This window comes from Sinohyriopsis cumingii, chromosome 1 (genome assembly GCF_028554795.1).
Source record: "Sinohyriopsis cumingii isolate HCF-2022 chromosome 1, ASM2855479v2, whole genome shotgun sequence".
In the NCBI taxonomy this organism is placed as follows: Eukaryota; Metazoa; Mollusca; class Bivalvia; order Unionida; family Unionidae; genus Sinohyriopsis; species Sinohyriopsis cumingii.
Window position 1 is genome coordinate 187,907,687 of NC_142961.1, and position 22,893 is coordinate 187,930,579.

The 22,893-nt window shown below is 41.3% G+C and overlaps 1 protein-coding gene across 1 annotated transcript in view; it reads left to right on the forward strand.

Annotated features, from left to right (window-relative positions):
- The window catches only part of LOC149808548 (putative methyltransferase-like protein 24), a 67,316-nt gene that overhangs the window by 22,325 nt on the left and 22,098 nt on the right, over window positions 1-22,893 (forward strand). Inside the window, exons 2-3 of the mRNA XM_089950870.1 lie at window positions 18,069-18,239; window positions 22,234-22,272. Coding sequence (XP_089806996.1) covers window positions 18,117-18,239; window positions 22,234-22,272 — 162 coding nt within the window. The 5' untranslated portion in view covers window positions 18,069-18,116. The remainder of the gene's footprint in view (window positions 1-18,068; window positions 18,240-22,233; window positions 22,273-22,893) is intronic.

Sequence of the window (22,893 nt, forward strand, 5' to 3'; positions counted from 1 at the left end):
GTGTGGAGAGAGCCAAGCAACCACCTAAATGACTGTTACTTCTGCTTGGTTCCTCCTCTTTCCGGCGGAATAACGAAGCGAAAGAAGTCGAGAATAGTCTACCCAAACATTCCGTCTGCATTGAGACCAGTTCCACATGGTGAGGGACTTCCTATTCCAGAACCTCCAGCAGAATATTCTCTTGATTCATCTGACGAAGACAAAGGTGAGTTGACCTGTTCTTCTCCTGGTCCATCAGCATGCAGTGATCCAGATTTTCACTGTGGTGCATCATCAACCCCACACAGAATAACACAGGAAGAACTAAATGACCTGATTCGTGATTTGGACTTATCAAAGAACAAGGCAGAATTGCTAGGATCAAGACTCCAACAATGGAATCTTCTAGAAGAAGATGTCACAATTACTGCATATCGAAAGCGCCACCAGCAATTGGAGCCTTTCTTCAGAAAGGAAAGTAATCTGATATTCTGTTCCGATATTGAGGGCCTCATGAATGCTTTAAAAATCACTCATGACCCACAAGAATGGAGACTATTTGTGGACTCTTCGAAACTGAGTCTCAAGGCTGTGCTTTTGCACAATGGAAACATTCTTCCATCTATTCCAGTAGCGTATGCTGTCCACATGAAAGAGACATACGATAACTTAAGGCAGCTACTGAATTCCATTGAGTATAACAAGTACAGCTGGCACCTCTGTGGTGATTTGAAGGTAGTTGCCCTTTTAATGGGACTGCAGCAAGGATATACAAAATACATGTGTTTCTTATGCGAGTGGGATAGCCGAGCAAGGGAAATGCACTACATGAGGAAGGAATGGACTCACAGGCAGAATGTAGCCATTGGAGAGAAGAATATCCAACACCCAGCTCTGGTTGAGGCTCAGAAAATCTTGCTACCACCCCTTCACATCAAACTAGGTTTGATGAAGAACTTCGTGAAAGCCATTGACCGGACTTTGCCAGCATTCCGATACCTGCATGAAAAATTCCCTCGACTCAGCGAAGCAAAGATTAAAGAGGGAGTTTTTGTGGGTCCTCAGATTCGAGAGCTTTTCAAAGATGACCGGTTCAACAACTTGCTGGAAGGTGACGCGAAACAAGCATGGAATGCTTTTGGCCTAGTTTCTACAAACTTCCTCGGAAATGTTAGGGCAGAAAACTATAAGGAACTAGTAGAAGACATGTTGATGAAGTATAAGAAACTTGGCTGCAATATGTCTCTAAAGATTCACTTCCTTCATTCCCATTTGGATTTCTTTCCTAGCAACTGTGGTATTGTTAGTGATGAACACGGCGAACGTTTTCATCAAGATATCGCAACAATGGAACAAAGATACCAGGGAAAATGGTCCACTACAATGCTGGCTGACTACTGCTGGACACTCCTCAGAGATGCTCCCGAACAGCTGTACAAGAGACAGGCGAAGAAATCTAAGATGTAGTCAATGACTTGATTTTTTATAGGTAGGCTATTACAGTTGACCTTTTACTATTGGAATGCATTTCGTTATGTAAACATTAATTTCTTGCAGATTACAAAAAAACTAGAGCCAATTTTTCAATTTGACTGTCATATTCGTGTTCAGCACATAAAAATTAATAAGAATTGACTAATTTTATTTCAGTAACATGACTTTTGTAAAAATTTGTTGTCCAGTGTAATCTTCGGGTTGTCCTTTGATTTCAAACTCGATGGGAGCGGAATCGATCAGTGAGGAGACGGGGTAAAATTCCACCCATTGGGATTCTTGCATGGTCATCATGGTGGGGGGCATGGCAAACAGATCCAGTTCCGTCTTGGAACAAGCGCAAGACTCTCGGTGCATCATTTTTTTTCTGTGTTTCAATAATCGAAAACGTCTAAGTCTCGAACGGTTCTTCTTTTCTTGGCCTTTCTAGCTTGAAGTCTGGTGAAAGGGTGTTTTCTTCGTCGTCTCTTTCTGCCTTGTCCTTGCTGAATGCCAGACTCGGTAGCGTGCAGGGCATTTATAGGTGTGTCTCGTCGGCCCAAAATGTCTTTGCCCGTTTGCAGCAAAACATTTTTGCCAGCCCTCATGAAGGCTTCTTTAGGGTTTTGTTTGTTGATGATGACATTTTGGAGAAATTCTTTGCCTTGCGTCAGTGCCGCATCTTTCAAGGCGTGCAATCCGCGTGTCACCATCGGTTTCAACACCGGGGCCACCGAACGAAAGGCCGATTTTAACATGTCTCCTAAACCGTGTCCTCGCTGTCGAGCCACCCCTCGGTACACTGGATACATGACTTACTTACTTACGAGTCGTGAGAGAACCGTTTTCGAAAATGGAGTTTCACCGTGACTTTTCCTTTGGTGAATGGAATATCTTGTCCCAAATCTCCTTTTATAGTAATGTTGACCGTGTCCAAATACGACTTGCTGACAGGTAAATAGTGAGGATGTACAAATTCGCGGTGGACGTGATAAGTGTTTCCACCTTCCTCGTCAGCGTTTGTGGCAGAATCCACTTTGAAAGGAATGACACGCAGTAACGGCACGGAGGTGTGTCCCACCACGTTTTATTCCACCACATCGGAATACACAAAGATCAAATTCAGTCCTTGGTTCAGTTCTACCGGGAAACGAAAATACTTGGCAAAAGAGTCGTTGTCATGAATGACTGGTAATTCGGGGCTTCTTTTTTGTTCTCCTATCTTCCTCAGCTCCGTGTCACCGCCCAATATGTCAAACAATTCAGGACAAAATAAGAAAGACATGAATTTTTTGGACCCCTCAGAAAATTTCATCAGAAAGCGACGAGCTATTTTGTGGTATTCCAGGGTGACACTTTTTTGGACATTCCCCAAAGCTTTATGGAACACGCCATTAAACCTGGAGGCTATGGAGCTGACCAAATGATGACCACTGAAATAATAGCCTGAGAGAATGAACAAGTTGTAGGTCCACGTTTTAGTTTTGTCATCATAGGTTCTATTGCTATATGTGCCAATCTTATCCAACTCATCTTGCAATTGTTTGTCATGAACTTCCACCTTAAAATAATTTTGATTGGGAAGGACATTGTGGACTTGGGTTGGGTGAATCATTTCTACTAAAGCCACTTCCCAATGGGCTTCGTGATCTAACGGGATGGCTTGAGGTAATTTGGCCGTGTAACAGCACAACGTGTTGTTGGGAAACACCTCCATGGAACTGTCACTGGGTAAGGTTAAGTAAAATTGGTTTTCGTGACTCATAATTCCAGAGTTCTGTGGCTGTCCGAGGGGATATTACTGGACGTCAGAGGCGTGTCTCCGCCCAAAATGGGGTTCTGGTTGTGGTTGATGTTGTTGGAGTGGTGACTGGCACTGGCGCTGGACACAACGTTCCCGTTCGAGGAGAATTTCAGGGAGGGATTGGGAAGCAGGTAACCGATGCAACTGCTCAATAAAATGGTCCACAATTGTTTGTCTCCTTGCTGCAAACTCAAATTGGCAATGGCTGCCCCGATGACACAATACACCACGAAGATTTGGCAGAAAAAGACGATTTGCGTTTTAGGCACACGTTCTCCACACCACACCCACAAGGGTTGTTTTTGTAAATCTTGCACAGAAGAACTAGGTGAAGAAGGAGTGGTCGACGTAGCTGCGTCTGCTGTGTGAAAGGGCATGATGGTCACTTCTTCTTTTTATAGTCGATGACTTGCGAAGCGTCGATCCAAGAATCGAAACTTGGTGGATATCCTTTCCAACGTACTTTGACTTCTTTGACACGTCGTTTGCCCACTTTACGGGTTCTGCGTTCGAGAATACTTTCGATGTCGTACACGTCGTCTTCTTTTTTGGTGACACGTTGTAACTCGGGTAAATAAAACGTTCCTTTGAGCACTTCTCCGTTCATGTCTTCCAATTTATAGACGGCAGGATGACGGCCATGCACTCGTCCAGTTAGGTAAGTAACCTTTGTCAAAAGTGCGTTTGGTTTTGCCAAGGCGCACCCAATCTCCTACGGTCAACTCTCCACTTTTCTTGGGGACAGCCCTCGTCGGGGACGTACCAAACAGACGCTCAAACACCAGCACTTCGTTCTCGGGAGTCACGTCTTGCGGGGCACGTCCAATGCTTCGATGGTAAGATTGGTTGTACGCTTGCACCAGGTGCGGTAAGATGTCGATGTACTTCAGAGTGTGGTGATGCGTAAAATATTTCCACATGCGTTCTTTCAAAGTGCGTTGAAAACGCTCCACGATGCTGGCTTTGGTTTCGGGATTCTCGGTGGTAAAAAAATGAATGTCACGTTTCTTTAATTCTTTTTGGAAAGCTTGGTTCAGAAATTCGGTGCCTTTGTCCGTTTGCCATCGAAGAGGGTGACGGCCGCTTTGTTTCAACACCCGTTGCAGGGCTCTCACTAACTTGGAAGTCAAAGGCACGACCCAGGCAAATTTGGAAAAGACGTCGATGACACAAAACAAATATTTGTAGCCACGATTGTAGCTGGCCAAATGAGAGACATCGGCTAAATCGGCTTGCCATTGATGATCGATGCCTTCCACTCGGGTGCGACTTCTGGCAAACTTGCGTCGAATGGGTTTGTGTAAAGTGTAGGTAGCTTGTTCTTGTAACCATCTTTGCACTTGAGGTAAACGGAGACTTTTCAGTCGCGTTTTGGCAGCACGATACAATTTTTGAACTCCTGCGTAACCTGCAGGATGCGAGGGATCGTAGTAAATGCTGGCTAAGACTTTTTCCATTTTTTTGTGTTGATTGGTGTCTTAATAAGGCACCCACTCTTGGAAGAGGCTACTCTTTTTCTCTTGGGGTATTTTCTTGGATTGCAATGCTTTGCGTGAGCGACCGGCAATAGGTGTCGAAGAGGAGAAGGATGTCTGAGCGGGGGATATCGGTTCTTGTTTCACTTCTGTCTTCACTTCTGTCTTCACTTTCTTTTTCTCTTGTGAGGAAGAAGGGGTGGCCATCATCTTTTTAATCCATCCAATTCTGGAGGTAGGTGGTGTTGTTAACTTGCGTACTTTTTCTGATGGAGTTTGAAACCCTTCTTCTTCTTCTTCTCCTTTTTCTGTCTTGGTCACGGGTACTGGTGGTACTGGTACTGGTACTGGTACTGGTGATGGTGCTGGACTTTTCATCAAGGTCTTAAAATCTTTCAGAGTGGGTAGAGCTGTTTCGTCTAAAGCTTTCTGGTGAAAGAGTTGCAGTCGTTGCAAGAGTTGACCGTACTTTTGCGATTTTTCTGTTTCGGACAAATCTTGGCGATCCATCAAGGATTGCAATTCGTGTTGTAACTGGGACATCTCGCTCAAATTGGGATTGGGAGGTAAATGCGGGGTGCGTTGTTCTTGCCACCGATGGTATTCCATCCATCGTTTGTAAGTCACTAAAGCTAGTTTTCGTCCTTCCATGGGGTTGTCAGGGGTCGATTCTGAGATCTTGGGACTTTCGAAGGCCTTTTTATCTTGCTCCGACTAGTCCTCCCAACATGGTTCCCAAGACTCCTTTCAGTATAGGGCCTAACAAGAGAGGCAAAATGCCTCCACGTTGCACTAACATCTTCTTTTTTTGACGAATGGGAATTTTCTTTCGAACCATTTGGCGAAGAACGTGACGATGTTTGCTTAAGCATTGTTTCTGGTGTTTGGACAAAGGGATCGTGCCTTTCAAAACGTTCAAACAACATTCGCACACGGTATCGATGACCTCTTTGGAGGCCGTTTGAATGAGTTTTTTTCGTAAAGGTGGAAAAGCTTTGGACAGGACAGATAACAGGTCCCCGTGTTTGGCTAAACGTGGTGGCAGTCCTTTCCTTTTCTTTCCTTGGGGTTTTCTGGAGGGTGACATCGTTGAGTCTTTAGGAGCACCTAAAAACACTGATACCCTACTCGGTCACAGGCCTTTTTTATACTGGAACGCGTCGCCACTGATTGTCTTTACGGCGTATCAGTTTGAGGACAGGCATGACACGTCGTGCAGGGGTACGTAACGGACTAAATCGAGCCAGTTCTTGCTTGGACAAATCCAGTAAACTTTGTAACATGCCCGACCTTTCATGGACTTTGATTTTGGGAGAAGGTACTTTGTGAGCAGCAGCCACTGCCACTAAATTGGAGGGTCCTGCCACTGGGGAAGTTCTTTTCGGGGTCATCAACGGAGAAGTTCTTGGTGTGATCAACGTCTCCAAGTACTCTTCAGTTCCTGGTGACATCAACGGGGAAGTGGATAAACGTGAGGCTGCCGGAGACGCAGTCACCGCTGTGGCAGGTCGTGGTTTGCGAGTGTAAGGTTGTGTCCTGGCCGAAGTGCCTCTCTTGCGACTCGTTTTCTTCTGTGGACTTTTCTTTTTCTGAGGACTTTTTCTCTGTTTCTTTTTCTGGGGGCTTCTTTTCTTTTTCCGGGGTGGTGGTGTCTGGTAAGAGGAGGGTCCTGCCACTGGAGAAGTTCTTTTTGGGGACCTGGTCTTTTTCTTTTTCTTCTTGGGGCTTCGTTGGACTTTTGTCTTGGGGATAACTTTGGGGGCATTAGGATCCCATCTTAAGAGTGAGCGAATGATGACCCCTCCTAAAGTACCGCTCCCTCCAGCTTTCAAAATGATTTGTTTTTTGGTTTGAGTGTCGATGCGGGGATCGCCAGTTGGACCAAAGCGACTTTGTTTCGATCGAAAAAGCGTTTGGTTTGATGAGGAATCTGAATGATTCCTTGGAGTAATTGACGTGCCGTCACCGTGAACCATCGTAAGACTTCTTTGAGACTAGCTTCTAAGACACGAGCTCGTGTTTGTGGATCTTTTTCTCGACTGATGCCATACAAGGCACGAATCAATTTGACGGGAAGATGCGACTGAAGGGACGTCATGTTCACACTGTGTGAGGCAAACGAGAAAGGGTCTGAGGTTTTTATAGATTTTTTTATGTGGAGTGAAATGAAGTCGAGGACGGAGACGTGTACAGGACAGGCCCTCCGTCTTGGCACCAGTGGTGAAACAAGTGGGTACGAAATCGCAAATCCTCGGGGGTCGTAGGTTTCAAATCGACGAGTAAATAGGCGTGTGGTGTTTGAGTGGCATCGTCGTCAGCCAAGGCGTTCCTAACTGTTTGGCTAAGACTTGCACTTGCGATTTATCTCGAGGGCTTTTAAACAAGACCACGTAATGCGCATTGAGACTGATGGTGCGATGGGCTTTACTTTGTTGAAACAAATTTTGGGTGATGTAAATGACACTGGCATTACGGTGATGCCCTTTGCGCGTGAACCACAGTTTAATTTCTTCTTCGTCTTCTCCTAACATGTCGTCGAAAATGACCAAATGGGTTTGACGGGAGTCAGAGACGATGCCGTCGTCTTCTTTAGGAATGCCTTCCACAAACACGATGGAATCGCCTTGACTTTCTCGCAAGAGGCTGTACGCCGATTGCCACTCTTTGTAACACCACACGATCCGTTGAGGGGGCCGATCGATCAAATGATGTTTATGTTCGATCAAACGTTTGACGAATTCGGTTTTGCCTGAACCGCTAGGTCCAGCAATGAGCATGTTAAAGGGATGGCGAAGATACAAAGCCTCCCAACTGGCACGATCTAAGTGTTCGTCGATGACTTTGACAGTAGAGGAAGAGGGAGCAGAGACGGTAGAGGTAGCCATGGTGTGAGAAATGTCACTTGTGACACGAAAAACAAACAAGACAAGAGTTTATATACTTTTTTCAGAACACGTTTATTGAATGTTTTTTTTTTTTCAAACATGAATACGAAAGACAAAATTACATAAAAGCCAAAGGCTTAAGTACAAGGATAAAAGGCACATGATAACGATGAATGTGGAATAAACACAAGTGTCTGTACAACAACCACATGTTTTGGGTAATGTTCTAACCAGTTCAACAGGGGGTAAGGTCACACAAGTGTCCTCCCGAAAGGGTCTTTCAGGCCTGTCCACGACAGTCCTGTCCTGGGTGACGGGTTCTTCTGGCACCGTCACTAACACGGGTTGAAAAGTAACTTTTTTCCTTGAACAACTCTCGTGCATACTGGGCCACTTCTTGGGTCCAAGCCTCAAAACCCCATTCTTTCCAGGCACGGACATCTGTCCAATGGGGATGTAAGTCACAAGCTACACACACATCGTCATACACGTCTTGGGTAGCTAGAAGTTGACGAATCTTTTTTTCCTGTTGAGGTTGAGAAGTATCCAGATGAAAACGCAAGGCTTTGAGCAAAAGGAGTTTTTCGTGACCATTTAAGGCCATGGAGGTGGTAAGTACTGATCGTAAAGAGTCCACAAAGAATCGGCTGGTAAACGAAATCCCCAAAAACAAGTCACTAAGACACACACCACTTGTCGTCCCAAATTGAATGGATACAATTCTTTTAATAATTGATGGTAATGATCCACGGTTTGAATATGGTCATTGAGTTCCTTCCACGGAATCTGTTGGATGACATGTGACATAAACCGTGGCATGGCAGCCTGTTTTTATATTCTCTTTTTTTTGGATGCAATACACGTACTTTCTAGCCAGAGATCTTCGTTCTCCAGTAGGGAATCTAAATCTTGCATACTGTAACCGAAACGTCAGAGTTCGTTTAGAAGTTTCCTCTTCCGCTAAGCAGATTCCACGTAACAAATGTTGGTAATCCTTTACCTTGTCTTCCTCAATGCGTTGCACTAGGTGAATCTCGAAGTAACCATAATTATGAACATGTCGATCATTAGCGACCTCAAAGTTTTGAACAATGTCTGACCATTGAAAGAATTTCTGACGAATCAGTTCTCTTATACCATTCAGGTACCAGTGGTTAAAGATCTGGTGACGTCTCGGATGCAATTGTTCTTTACGTTTGACTTGTATTTTGACCAGCTCTCGGTAAATGCATTCTCTCAATTCCACAGGCAAGGCACGAATGTTCTCTAGCAAAGTATCCATGAATAGGTCATACTAAATCCTCCTTGGTCTGACACAAGAAATGTACTGTTTGCACAAACATGGTTTTAATTCATTGTCGAATCTAAATCGTTTCACCACTAATTTACACATTACAATTCGTTCAGAAGTTTCCTCTTTCACCAAGTTGACATTGCGTGAAAGATGTTGGTAATTCGTTAACTCTTCCTCTGGAATTCGATGCAGTACGTTTACAATGTAGTAGATAGAATCGTCAATACCAAACCATTCCTTTTTATAACCAGGAGGTCGTTGATCAATGTCTGTCCAATGGAACACTTTCAACTCAATCAGTCCTTGTATAGCCTGAAGGTACCAGTGGTTCAAACACCGGTGACGTAACGGATGCAATTGTTCTTTACGTTTCACTTGTATTTTGACCAGCTCTCGGTAAATGCATTCTCTCAATTCCACAGGCAAGGCACGAATGTTCTCTAGCAAAGTATCCATGAACAGATTATTATGGTAAGAAGTTACTTCAATGTCTCGGTCCCACTAAGGGTAAGTAATGACAATTCGGTGACCATCGAGCATGTTCTACGTAGACCGAATCTTGCGGTTCCCAGTGGTGAAGTGACACACCGCAACTGAAGCACTTGACTTTATCTCCTTCGCCCAAGTAGAAAAATCCGGCTCTGGCTAATTCTTCGGGGGTCGGTCCTCCCAGATATTTAGGCCATTTTCCTTTGAACGATTGAAGACGATTTTCAAAGTCGCAGTATTCCGACAAACGCACAGGAAACGAATATTCGTTTTTCACAGGTTCGTTTCGATGAGGGTTGGGTGACAGGAACAGGAGTTTGCTCAGGGCTGGATGACATCCGTACGGGGCTTGACGTGAAGGTGAACATTCCACTTTAAACCCGGTAAAATGTCTAAGAGGACGAGCAGCATCGCTTTCGCATCCCACAGGTTTGACACGCACAGCATCACTTTCCATGATAGGGGTAGGGGCACTAAAGTTCCCATGATGCTTTACGGCATCGCTCAGGTCACAAGGTACAGCATCGTATCCATCGCAAGGCTCACAATCGCACTCGTCTGCAAACTCCGTTACGCAATTACAATGGTAACCACATGGACAATCGCAGTTTCCTTCCGGACATTTTCCGTCGCAATGTCTGGGTCTTATCCATCCAATATTAGTCACACTAGAGGAAGATACAACTTTTTTACAAACCCCAAACTGGAACGATGTCTCTTTCAAAGTATTCATCTTGTTCGCTCGGTCTTGGTAGTCACAATGAACTATCGATCTTGCCTAGGGTTCCTTTTTTATATACAGACCAATACCGACGTGACCGTACGGTAAGGTGAAATGATTGGGAAGTCGAACTCGCTTCTGGTATACAATTTGATAGATTTTTTCCAAGGGTCGACTGACGATGTGGTGAGTGGGTAAACGTACAATTTTGTTAGGTTGGTAGGTGGTCACTTTAAAGTTTCCATCCTCTCCCGATTGCAAGGCTTCTTTCAATACCCCAAAGTTGACCACTCGACTGGTACGATAATTCAGAGTCAGTCCTTTCACTTTGCACGTCGTGTGCACTTCTCCTTGTTTGTCCCGGTATTGGTAGCCGTAATTTTTGGGACCGCCACTGACGAAACTTAGAATCTTGTCGTCGGGATGCTCGTCTGTCCAGGCTCCTAAACGGTCTCCTTCGATGTTAGGGTGATGTTGAATCGGGTGATGGATGTAAATACAACTGTCCGTGTCAAAGTACAGGACGCGTTCTTCTAACAGTTCTAAAGCTTCGTACAATTTTAAGCGAGCATGAGCTGTCACGTAAGCCGCAATGATGACATTTCCAAAAGGGTCGTCTTGTACAAAGTCCAGATCTTCTTCGTAATTGACCAAGATCAAATTCTCTCGAACGACGTCCACGTGTTTCATGTATTTGGTTTTGTCGTGAATCATCTGGAAGTAGCGGGAAGGTTCTGTCAAATATTCCGTCTTGGGTAAACACGGTCGTTGTGCCATTTTACCCCACAAGCAATTTAACATCACTTTGGCAAACGATCGCCTGCCTTCGTTTTTCTCGATGTGGTCTAAAGTGATGCCTTCTTGTTCGTAGTATTTCTCTTTGAATTTTATTTGGTCTTCGGGAGTGTGACACCAGGAAGGATAGCCGCTGGCTTCTTGCTTCAGTTTCAGAAAGGCATCCACGTAGTCTGCGAAAATGCCTTTCTGAGTAGGGTCACCCTTGCGGTATTGTTGTGTCTTGGGAAAGTGACAAATTTCGTACACTTCTAACAGTTGGTATCCCATGTCTAGAGCTTTGAACAATTCTACGCTGACCCAGGTTCCCGTCAAGGCCCGTTCTTCCTGGCTGTGCTGACAAGCTTGGTCTTGGTTGCACGTTTCGGCACAAGTACGGCACAAGGGAAACATCAGTTTGCCTTGACAATGGTGAGGTAAGACGGGATGGTAGAGGTTCGTGGGAGGCAAAACTTTGCACTTGATCAAGCCTTCGTATTGTCGAATGTTTTTCAGGTCGATGTGTTCCGTCAGCAATTGCGGGTGCCCTACAGGAAAGCGACAATATTTGCACACGTAGGGATACAGCGAACACACGTCCAAGTATTTGATTTCTTCTCCTTTCTCTTCGTCGGCTTGGTACAGCAAACAGGTGGCATTGGTCCTTCCTCCGTACAAACTATCCCTCGGGTTCAGCGGGTCCATGAACTGGTAACTTTCCACGAGGCGTTTAAACTCGGGATCGGTTTTCATACGGTAATCGTACTCGTGTTCCCACATTTCCACCACTTGGTATCCTTGCTGTTCTAACTTTAGGCGCCGCTGACAAGTGTCCTGGTACAAGTCTTCCATGGTTCGTTTCAAAAACTGATTTTTAGTGCCACGGTCAGGGTAACAGACGGGACATCCGTGAAATAAGCAACCGTTAAACTCGTACACGATCTTGGGTTTTCTAAGTCCCAACCATCGACCGAATACGTTCCGATGGTCTTTTCACCCCCTCCGTTGCGGGCATGCTGAATCCACTTGTCTTCCTTGTCGCACAAGTAATGTAACCAACGTAGGGCTTTGACCGAGTATTGACGTTTGACATAGTGGGTCGTTTGAGGACTGATGACAGCCACGGTGTTTTCAGGCATGAATCGTTGTCGATACACTAAGGAACACGCTTTGGCAATGGTGCAAGCTTCTTTCAAAGGATCGACCCCTCCGTGTTCCATGAACAGTTCTCGAAATTTTCCACAGCAACGTCGTAAAATGTCCACGTCGGAACGACAATACTTTAGCATTTCTTCCTGAAAGTCGAAAGGGTCCGAGGCGTGAGCCTGGTACCAAGCGTAGAAAGCTTCTCGTTGTTCGGTACGCATGTTGTCGGGGTCGTAATAGTGAGCCTCAGGTAAATGGGGTAGAACGGCATGTTGATTGGCTTCCGTATTGAAAAAGTGTGGAAAGTACCCTTTAGCCATTTCTGTCATTCCAAACGTTTTAGGCATTCGACTCAAAGGCATGGCCAAGTAACTCATCGAATCTTTAAACTGCACTTGTCCCACTTGCATGAAAATGATTTTGGCTCCGTTCAAAGTCACTTTAGGACGTTCGGTGCCATGTTCCGTATAGTACCTCAAAAGAAACTGTCCATCGTATCCGGAGAAATTGTGAGCCATCACTGTGGCATGGCGATGACAATCTCGGTAATGTTCGATGTCCTCTTGGCTCCATGTCTTGTCGATGGGGTCTAAGACCCATTTGGCAAAATCGTCTAGCGTCTTTGGTCCTCGAAAGATTTTTTCACGCCCTCCAGGAATTTTGCTGCAGTGAGGGCAATGACTGAAGATAGGTTCTTGAATACACTTCTCGCACGCTCGATGAGCCACGCAGAAATTAGGAATGTGAATGCCAGTCTCTTGCATGCATTCGAAATCGAAAAAGATGAAATTGCCTTTCTTCTTGTGACCGTCCTCTTTCTCTGGTGGGGGTTGGTATTTTTGCACGTAACATTGGTGTTCCAAGTCCACGATGTGGTGACAAATGTGACATTTTTTCTTTCCTGAACATGCGTGTGCCTTGACACTATTGGTACGTATGCCTTGTCCACACGCGGGGCACAATCTCAGCAGTTGACAAGCGCATTTCTTCTGTGAACCTTGCGTCTTCAAATGTTGTTGGTAACAGGTAGGGCTGACAAACGTGCGCAGACAAGTTGAACAAGGCACTAGTTCTTCGCTCAGACAGGGTGGAGAGGCCAAACATCCTGAGCATTTCCATCCACAATGTTTGTGTTGCTCTCGATTATTATAACCATAGTCACATTTCTCACAATAATAAACATATCCCAGGAATCCGGTGATACTGGTAATGGTATCGAAATGTTCATCGTGATGATAAACATGAATGTATTTTCCGTCCTTAAAATCTTGCCCTCGAAACAACAAAGACCCGCGCACTTCTTGAGGGTGCACTTTCAAGGTGTATCATGGAGCTAGGGCATCTTGCAATTTTTGCATCTCAGGAATGCCACAGGGTGTGTCTTTGGACATGCCAGCTTGTCGTAACAGGAGTTCTGCTTCACTTCGTTGTTTGGCTCGGTCCGATTGTCGAATGTTCTCCCAGTCTCTTTTCCATTCTACCGTGTCGTTCTTGTTGGCATAGGTTCGTCCCACCACGATGGCACGGGCTAAACACATCTGGTCATGAGGATTGTGAATTTGGACAAGGCTACACTTAATGCTGCGAAGGTCGTTCACCAATAACATCTTTTTGCGTCCGGTCCCATGAGGAGTAGAGAGACGTGGGTCATGTCCAATGTGGCTTTTCTATCGGTGATGTCAAACTGGTCATTAGATTGTTGCACGTGTTGAATCTTGTCCATGACTTTGGAAACGGTCAATTCTGCAGGGGTGCTAAACTCGATCCAAACAGGGGATTTCAAACCGTCGTGTTGTATGGAAAGTCTCAAGCGGTCGTCTTCTTTGGGTTGACATTGTCGCTTGAGTGCAGTGAGCAGAGAATCCCACACTCCGGTGATGAACCCTTCTGCTTTCTCTAACGGTACTTCGGACTTGAAATCTTTAAACTTCACCGTGTATTTGTAAGCCGTGGTTCTAAATTTTCTAGAGGAGCGCTTTTCCGTCTCTCGAATGGAATAGTATTTTTCAGGGTTGACTAAGGGTGGTGAACTTGGTTTAGAGGGTTCGGATTCTGGTTCACTCATGTCCTCTTCAAAATCACTGGCATGAATTTGTGCCAAGATTTCAGCCCTGGTACGAGGCGATAGATCACGTTTCTGCCTCTTACTTTCTTCTTCTTTCTTCTCGAATGAATGGGATCGTTTCATCTTGAAAGCAAAAAGTCAAATGACTCAAGTTCAAACACCATGAGCTACTTTATAGTCATAGCAGACCAGCGTATATAAAAGGGTGTGTGTCTTATCCTTTCACTATTCATTTCACTCTCAAGCCGAGCACAACGATGGAAGAGACTAACCAGATGGAACGTTTCGTCAGAGCTTTGCGAGGGGTCATTAGAAAATTCTCTTCAGACCAGCCTACGGACTACTCTCCTTCCTTTCGAGATAAAAGTCAAGATACTTGCTATATCTGTCAGAAGAAAGGGCATTGGTCTTCAGAGTGTCCAGACCGTCAAAAAAGAACAAAAACAGGGACTAAAAAAGACAAAAGTCAAGATACCTGTTATTATTGTAAAGAAAAAGGACATTGGTCTCCAGATTGCCCAAAAAAGAAACAAGAGGAGTCAGAAGAAAAGAAGGATTCTTCAGAAGAAGAGAGGGATTCTTCGGAAGAAGAGAGGGATTCTTCAGAGGAAGAAGAGGAAGAAAAAAGACAATTCTATTTACAAGAGGCAAAGAAACAGGAGAAGAAGAAAAGAAGAAGGGAAGAAAATGAGGAAAAGACGGTGAAGAAATTCAAAAAACAGAGAGACTAAACAAGGAGAAAGAAGAAGTCAATGAACTTTTTATTAAAGTGTTGTGTTGTGAATTGTGAATTGGATTGTAAAAAAATGGATTAAAGAATAAATGAATGATATAAGGTAAGTGTCTTTGAGTTTTGATTTTAAAATAAGAACGTACACTCACGCACTCATACACAGACACGTACTATAAGGGTAAAATGGGTGGGGTTTATTTTTTGAGTTATTGGCAAATTGAAATTGTATTTCTTTTCGAGAAATGTGGGTGGCCCTGAAAAGGGCCTTTTTTCTTCATGGTGAAGGGGTGAGTTTAAGCAATCAACTTTAACTGCCTTATGCCTTTGCCACGGCCAAGGCCTACTTCTGGACTGCGTAATGTTGATGATGATGATAATGATTGGGTTGAAATCACTAAGGGTGGTACGGTAGGCTTAGTCACAGGGTTGACGTGTTTAGCTCGGGAAGGTCGTATTCTCTTCGGTCGTGATAAAGAAGTCTGATACATTTGTTTCAGACTTCTTAACTCCGCTAAAATGTCCAACAGTACCGTAACCGTTTGATTTTCACCCTGTTGTTTCTTTGCTGCTACTTCTTCTTGCTGTTGCTGCTGTTGTTTTTTTCTTACCTCTTCTTCTTGTTGCTGTTGCTGTAGGAGAAAAGCCTGTTCCGCTTCCTTTTGTCGTTGTATAAATTTCTCCAATTCTTCTTTCTGTCTCTGTCTAAAATTCTCCACTTGCGGTAATGAAGAAGGTAACGAAGGTTCCGGAACAAATTCTTGCGAGGAGAGAAAATCCACAAAATCCCAATTCACCTCTTCTGAAAGTAAGTCCGGGTTCCCTTGGGCGGTCTCCCCTGCTGGTGCACCCCAATGGATCGTTTTCTGAGTTTCCGTCATGTTGAATCACTGTCGCATAGATTGACTGCACACAAGCGCTAGCGAATCTATATAGACTACGTGACGTCACAGACTGCTCTCTTCGGATTGGATGCGGGCTGACTGAATTCTGTAACGCGTGTTCGGATTGGTGAATGAACTCAATCCGTTTCAATCCTACCTCTGCCTATAAATAAGCGCAGTTCAGTGCATTGATTCACCTGTTCTCGTCGCTTCAAGATGTGGACTACAGTTGAGTCATCCACCCTTATGTCTTCCAAGTTGTTTAGGACAGAAATGCTCATGTATGTCCGATCCAAGTGGACCGTTGTCCACAGGACAAACACCAGCCTGTGGATACGTAGGATCTACGTCGAAAGACAAGGATGCCTGAAAAGAGTGCTAATTTACGGGCCAACAGTGAGACGCAGCCTAAGAACAAGAAGAAGACCAGTAGGGTGCCCTTTATGTTAATGAATACATTAACATAAACCCAAAGGCCCTTTTCAGGGCCAGCCATATTTCTCGAAAAGAGATAGCCTTTCCATTGCCTACCCCTTTGTTATTTATTTTTTTTTAAAAAAAAAAATAGAGACCCTCCCTGTTTCAATTTTACATAGACCCGATACAGACCCAGGGGTTTTTTGTCCATGTTAAATTTACATAGACCCTATACAGACCCAGGGTGATTAATGTTAAATTTACATAGACCCTATACAGACCCAGGGTGATTAATGTTAAATTTACATAGACCCTATACAGACCCAGGGAGGTCTGTAATGCTAATTCCTCATAGACCCTATATCGACCCAGGGATTTTGTCCATGTTAAATTTACATAGACCCTATATCGACCCAGGGTGTTTTTTAATGCTAATTCCCATAGACCCTATATCGACCCCATTCACTACTATTGTGTTATGGGATGACGGTCGTAAAACAACTGACTGACAGCATGTAACGAATTTAATCCTTTTCTTCCCTTCGGGAAGACAAGGTCTGGACGCTAATACAGATAAGATATCTCTCTCTACAACAATGCATATGCTGTTCCGGATTGTCAAATGTCAAAACAAGTTATGAAATAACAACTCTCCATATATTCAGGGTACTAATGGCGTACTGGATTTTGCTTCATCTATTTTTGGCGTACAAGTCCTCTTATGGCCACTCACTTTAATATTTTAGTGGTATTCTTACCATTGAAGGTTTTATGGACACGTTTATATTGTACATGGTAAATGTTTGCCCTGCAAAATGCAAAGTTGGTTTGTGTACGTGGCGCGATGACTCTGTCTTCTCTGGCTGTGGCAAGACAGTATTAATAGGCTAGTGATTGCATAATCACTTGTCATTTTCATTGCATATAATTTTGCTCATAACCTTAATAAATAGCTTTAAATCATTCACTTTGTGTCCCGTGTCAGCCTGTAGTTCGAATCGAATTCGTATATTTAATTGGATGTATATAAATATTGTTTATTGCTCTGATAAGGACACTGCGCAAATTTTAGTAGCCATGTTTTTATTTCTCGTACGTAACATTTGTTTCCATCTAGTGATGTCTTTGGATGTTCATTCTTTTTTCCCCTGGAATAGCATGTACATTGTAGTTTCTTCATTTTCTCTTGAACCGTTTGCATTTTCGTATTAAAAACTCATTATTTTTCAAAATCATTTCGTACTCTTTGATACTGGTTTTTATGTAATACTCTTTAGTTTTCTTCAGTGGAGAGATGCACTTCAAGAACTTCGGCTTTGAGAACGAGTTCGTCAAATTACTTCCCATACTTGATTGGTATTCGTGTAAGCAACTAAGCTTATCATCATAGACAAGTTGTCTTAACTAAGGTTCCTTCCTGTATCAGTAGTCTCCGATTGACCGATGTTTCGGTATAAAAACGACGAGAAAATATTTAATGCTAAATGATCTTTATGTATGTCAACAATCTTTTGATACCGGTAGTACTGCTTTCATGCTAAACTATTGAGAACGCTTCTTTCACCTCTCTGAAATGTGTTAAGTCAACACAAAGTATGCTGTATAAAATAGAAATTGAAAAACAAAAACAATTTTTTCTTGTAGACAATTGCGTTGGTTGTAGATCCTGGGTACAGACCAACAAAATTAGCATTAATTTGATTATACTTGTATTGCAGTTTATGAACAGATAGATGGAGGATGATCATCTTCGATTTGACTGTCAGTTGATTAAGCAAAGTACAACAACAAATTCGATTCCTGGCTGGAGTTTAGATGTCATTGTTGTAAGGACTGTGAAAGGCAAACACATTAAAAGGGCAGCTATTTGTGATGGTTTCCATCTGAAATTGAATACTAATGAATGACGCACTATGTAATCTTTGTTTACAGATCACTGAACTGCCCTTCCGAGTTCAAAAGCTCATCAGCAAAACGAAAATGTCCATCTGTCGTTGGAAGCAACCAAATATGTGTCTTTGGATCTGCTGTACTTTTGCCGTCTGTATTGTTGGAGTTTGGCTCATCCTGGAGAGGACGAAAAATATCGACGTCATTGGAAAGGTAAATTTGCTTAGCATGTTATTCAACATTGTTTGAAAACGCTTTAAACCGATATCCAGTACATAGAACGCTTTATCAATTATACACATATCCAGTATATAGAACGCTTTATCAATTATACAGATATCCAGTATATAGAACGCTTTATCAATTATACAGATATCCAGCATTTAGAACGTTTTATCAATTATACAGATATCCAGTATATAGAACGATTTCCCAATTATAAAGATATCCATTATACAGAACGCTTTACCAATTATAAAGATATCCATTATACAGAACGCTTTATCAATTATAAAGATATCCAGTATATAGAACGCTTTACCAATTATACAGATATCCATTATATAGAACGCTTTTGCCAATTATACAGATTTCCAATAAATAGGTTGCGTAACTGCACTAAATATTTATACTCAATAGATAACAAAATAAGTTTGTGTTCAGACATTTATAGGTTACTGCATTTGTATGGGAAGATATGAACGAGTTTTTCTGATGGAAGTACTGCACGACAAAACAAGTTCATATTTTCCCATACAAATGCAGTAACCTTTCATTATATGCTCATTTTGTTATTCTATCAAAAGCTTAATTATGTATTTAAAAAAATACACTACAAGAAACAAAGTAACTGAATGATTGCCGTACTCCAAACTAAATACACAAGCGCAGATTCATCAATACTTAACAACATTATTAATGCGCACATACCTACGCCCAGATTAATTTGAACTTAGTCGTGCGCTAGACACAACTTTAAAAAAAATAATGGCTTTTTGCTCTATCTATAATTTAAATTTTGAGTCATGTTGTGATTAAATGCGAGTTGCAAAAATATTTCTCTTTGATCTGGAATTAATAGATTTGGTATTTTTGTCGATTCTACGAATTGTCGTGATTACTGAATGGATTTCAACGGCGACGGAGCAGCGTGTTGATATATACAAGTGTGTTTCTGTTCTCTCGTTGAATATTGGAAACTATAATGTGGGGAAAATATGAAGTCTTTCAATTGCAATTACCTAAAAGAAGCTATGGAATATGATGTTTATTTCATTTTGAGTGCAGTAAACAGGATGTAATTGCACTTGGAATATAGTCGAAATTAAAGTCAAATTTCAAAATGTGTAATCAAGCTTGAGAACCCGTGATATGACTCATGTAATTCGGATTAACAGAACGAAGATAGTACATTTTGACGAAATTCATGACGTAAAACTGCAATTATAGTTTTTGCCATTTTTATTACCAGCTAAAGAAGACAGTTTATGCTTTGTCACTTGCATGTTACTTGTTGGTACCCAGCATATTTGAAATCTGGCATCTATCGCCTGCCTAAATCCGAAACACTGTATCAAAATGTTAACGCTGAATGTAGCAAAGCAGCTCGTACGTGGCAGTCCACGAAACATCTGCTTTAGTTCATTCAGAAACAAATTTTATCAACCAAAACATAAAACGCCTACTACGCGAGTTTACAAATTAAAAGTGCTGGCGTCTGTTTCTTTTGTTTGTTTACAATAGAAAGTAATTCATTTATGAGTGCAATATGAAGTACGCGCGAGTTCAATATCGTAAAATACTAAACGATTCAGACAATGTAATGTTAACGGAGAAAAGAAATGAGCATATAATAAATGTATATATAATACTCTCTATTCGATGAAAACTTTCCAAATCAGGTGTTCACTTAGTCATTACTTAATGATATACAAAATATATAACTTAGTACGTACGTTCTGTAAATGCAAAGTATAGTGTTTACTTTTAAGCAGTATACACAGGAAACTATTGATAAAGTTAAACGTCGTTGCATTTTGTTTTTATATGCAACATAAATCTTTACGAAATAAAAACAAATACCTACAAAGAGATATGCAGTTAACTCTAATGTATTTCATATTTCATTAGAATAGCATAGTAAAATTATTACAGATTGAATGGCACATGCTTTTCTTTCATACAAGCACACTGTGACAATTTTACATTCTTCATATTAGTGTGTTTAGTGAAAGCGTTTTAGCCATTTGAAAGCAATATGTCCTAAGCCAGAGCATACAACTGCATATACATCATATTGATGAGAAGAAAATATTACTTCCTTAAACAGTCTTAGTACATGTACTCTAGAGCAACAAAAAAAAACAACAATCAAATCCGCAAAGAACGAATGATATTTGAATTTACAATGAATATACCACAGTGACCTTATATATTTAACACATCAGTCAGCCAGAGTTATTATCAGTAGAATCACAACAAAAGTAACAAAACCGCTTTTCCAACTTTACACAAGCAGTTGTAACAATAACTGTGCTCAGCTGCAACACTACTACTACTACCACTACTACTACTACTACTAATAATAATAATAATAATAATAATAATGATAATAATAATAATAATACAAAGAAGAAGAAGATAAATGTTGTAGTAGACTATTAGGATGGGATGATGATGGTCTAATCCGTAGTATAAAGAGCACGCGATGTCATTATTGTCTTTTAATCCTGCATACACAACTCTGTCCATAGTCACTTACAATATATATTTAATAGAAACACTATGAAATTACAGGGAATGTAAGAGTAAGAAATGTGGTAAAAATAAAGAATATATGGAATATACAGTTTGTATGGGATGAAAATCACACATATCACCTTGACTTCATTGGATATCAAGTTTATGGAATTTTCCTCAACTTTGAATGATGATACATATGGTGTTTGTGGTGGTTGGGACCATGATGGTGACAATCAGAAATTAAATTTTATTCCTTTATCTTCTCCCTTGGCTTTTATACTGGTCCTTTATCGACTTTCCATTATCCATTATGCATTATGAAATTCGTTTAATCCTTGATGACTTTACAAGTGTTCTTTTTTGTTAGCACTATATATTAATTTGCTTTGTTGGGCATTTCAGTCACAGACCCAAATGATCCCTATTTAGATCCAACGTAACTGGTTCTACTTTCCTTCCAGAAGGATGTGCCAAGGCAGTGGAATCATGCAGTCAAAGAGAGTTATAACTATGCAAATGAGCCTTTTATTCTATCTAAGATGAAATCTACATGTATTTTCTTGGCTTAATTAGAACCCACACCATTTGGTCCAGGATAATGTCACGCTAACCACTGTAGCTTTTGATAACGAGTGTGGATGTGAAGAATGCAGGATTAACTTGCATCATGCTTGAAATATCTAGTCGAGATTGTAACACAATGTCTCTTCTCTGCATGAAATCAATCTTTGCCATTATGATTAAGTTTAAACTGTTAAGAGAGCATAACAACCTAACAATGCCTTCAAGCACAACAATGTAAATATTAACAGCTTGAGCCAAGTGTGTGTTTTCTTCCGCTACTGACTTAGATATTAACTTCTGTATGAGTACATGCAACCTGCCAAACTGTGTTCCTGGTATATTTCCAACATTTGTTTCTCTTTTTTCGGGCTTATTTATCCGATATCTCTTAAAAAGGTCAAACTATAGTAGTTTACAGATGGGTAGTTTGGATGAAAGGGAGGAGTTTTCATCGCTCAGCATCGCATGTAGTCTGAGCAAATTGAGCTGAAAGTAAGATATTTTGCTCGGGTGAATTTCACATGTGTGAAATTAGATTTATCAATATGAATGGAGTACAGAGATACAAGGAAATGCTACCATGTATTTGTGTGAATACGTATACAAAAAGGTTTGTATTTATTATCATTATTGCCATATAAATCCTTTATTAAAATAAACGTTCAATGATTGCAATTGAAGCAGTCATTTGAATTTTATATTCGTTTTTATTTCAACTAAAAGTTGCAAACATGACAATGGATAATCAGTAAATGGGTTCAGTTTTTCATGCTCGTCTGCATATCACATAATCCCTGTCAAATAGTTCTACAGGGAATACTATTTTATTAAACTTTATAAAATTATATTTTTGATATGTCCTAATTCTAAAGACACATTTGTATTTATATCTCTCTTTCAGTATTTCAGCAACCCTGTATTGCCAAAGTCAACGCACAAGGTAAATAATATATAACTCATCGACTGCCAAATTCTTAACAACATAGATCTTTTCTAGCAATGAAATAAATTATCATGACAACATTTGAATAATCAAAATAACAAGTTTAGTTATTAATCCTGTCAATTTGGCTACATTCGGTTCTTTGTCCTGTTTCGAGAATGCTAAGTCCATATAACCCCTAAAGATGTAATTTTAATTTGTTGCATAATTGATCTGAGATAGGAAAAGCAAGAATATACGTTTCTTTTTTTGGTCATCTACTGCATACAATTTCATTGCAAGCCAATACGTGAAATCAATACCAGAACAAATGGTATGATGAAACTGTCTTGAACAAAGGATGCTCGGAACATTGTTTTTTTTTTGTAACTACTACCGAAGTATGTATTGTTCTTGATAAACATCATCCTAGATAGGAAATACTCCCATATATTAAAAGAAGTTAGCCAACAGCAAAAATAAATCTGCTGGAAATGACGTCGAGAAATGTAATATTTGTAAAAAGAGAATAATGTTATATCATCTACAACATTATCGTTCTTGTCCAGGATAACTATACATATTGAACCTCTAAATTAATGTGTGTGTGCGTGTTTGTGATTTGGATTTTTCACGTAG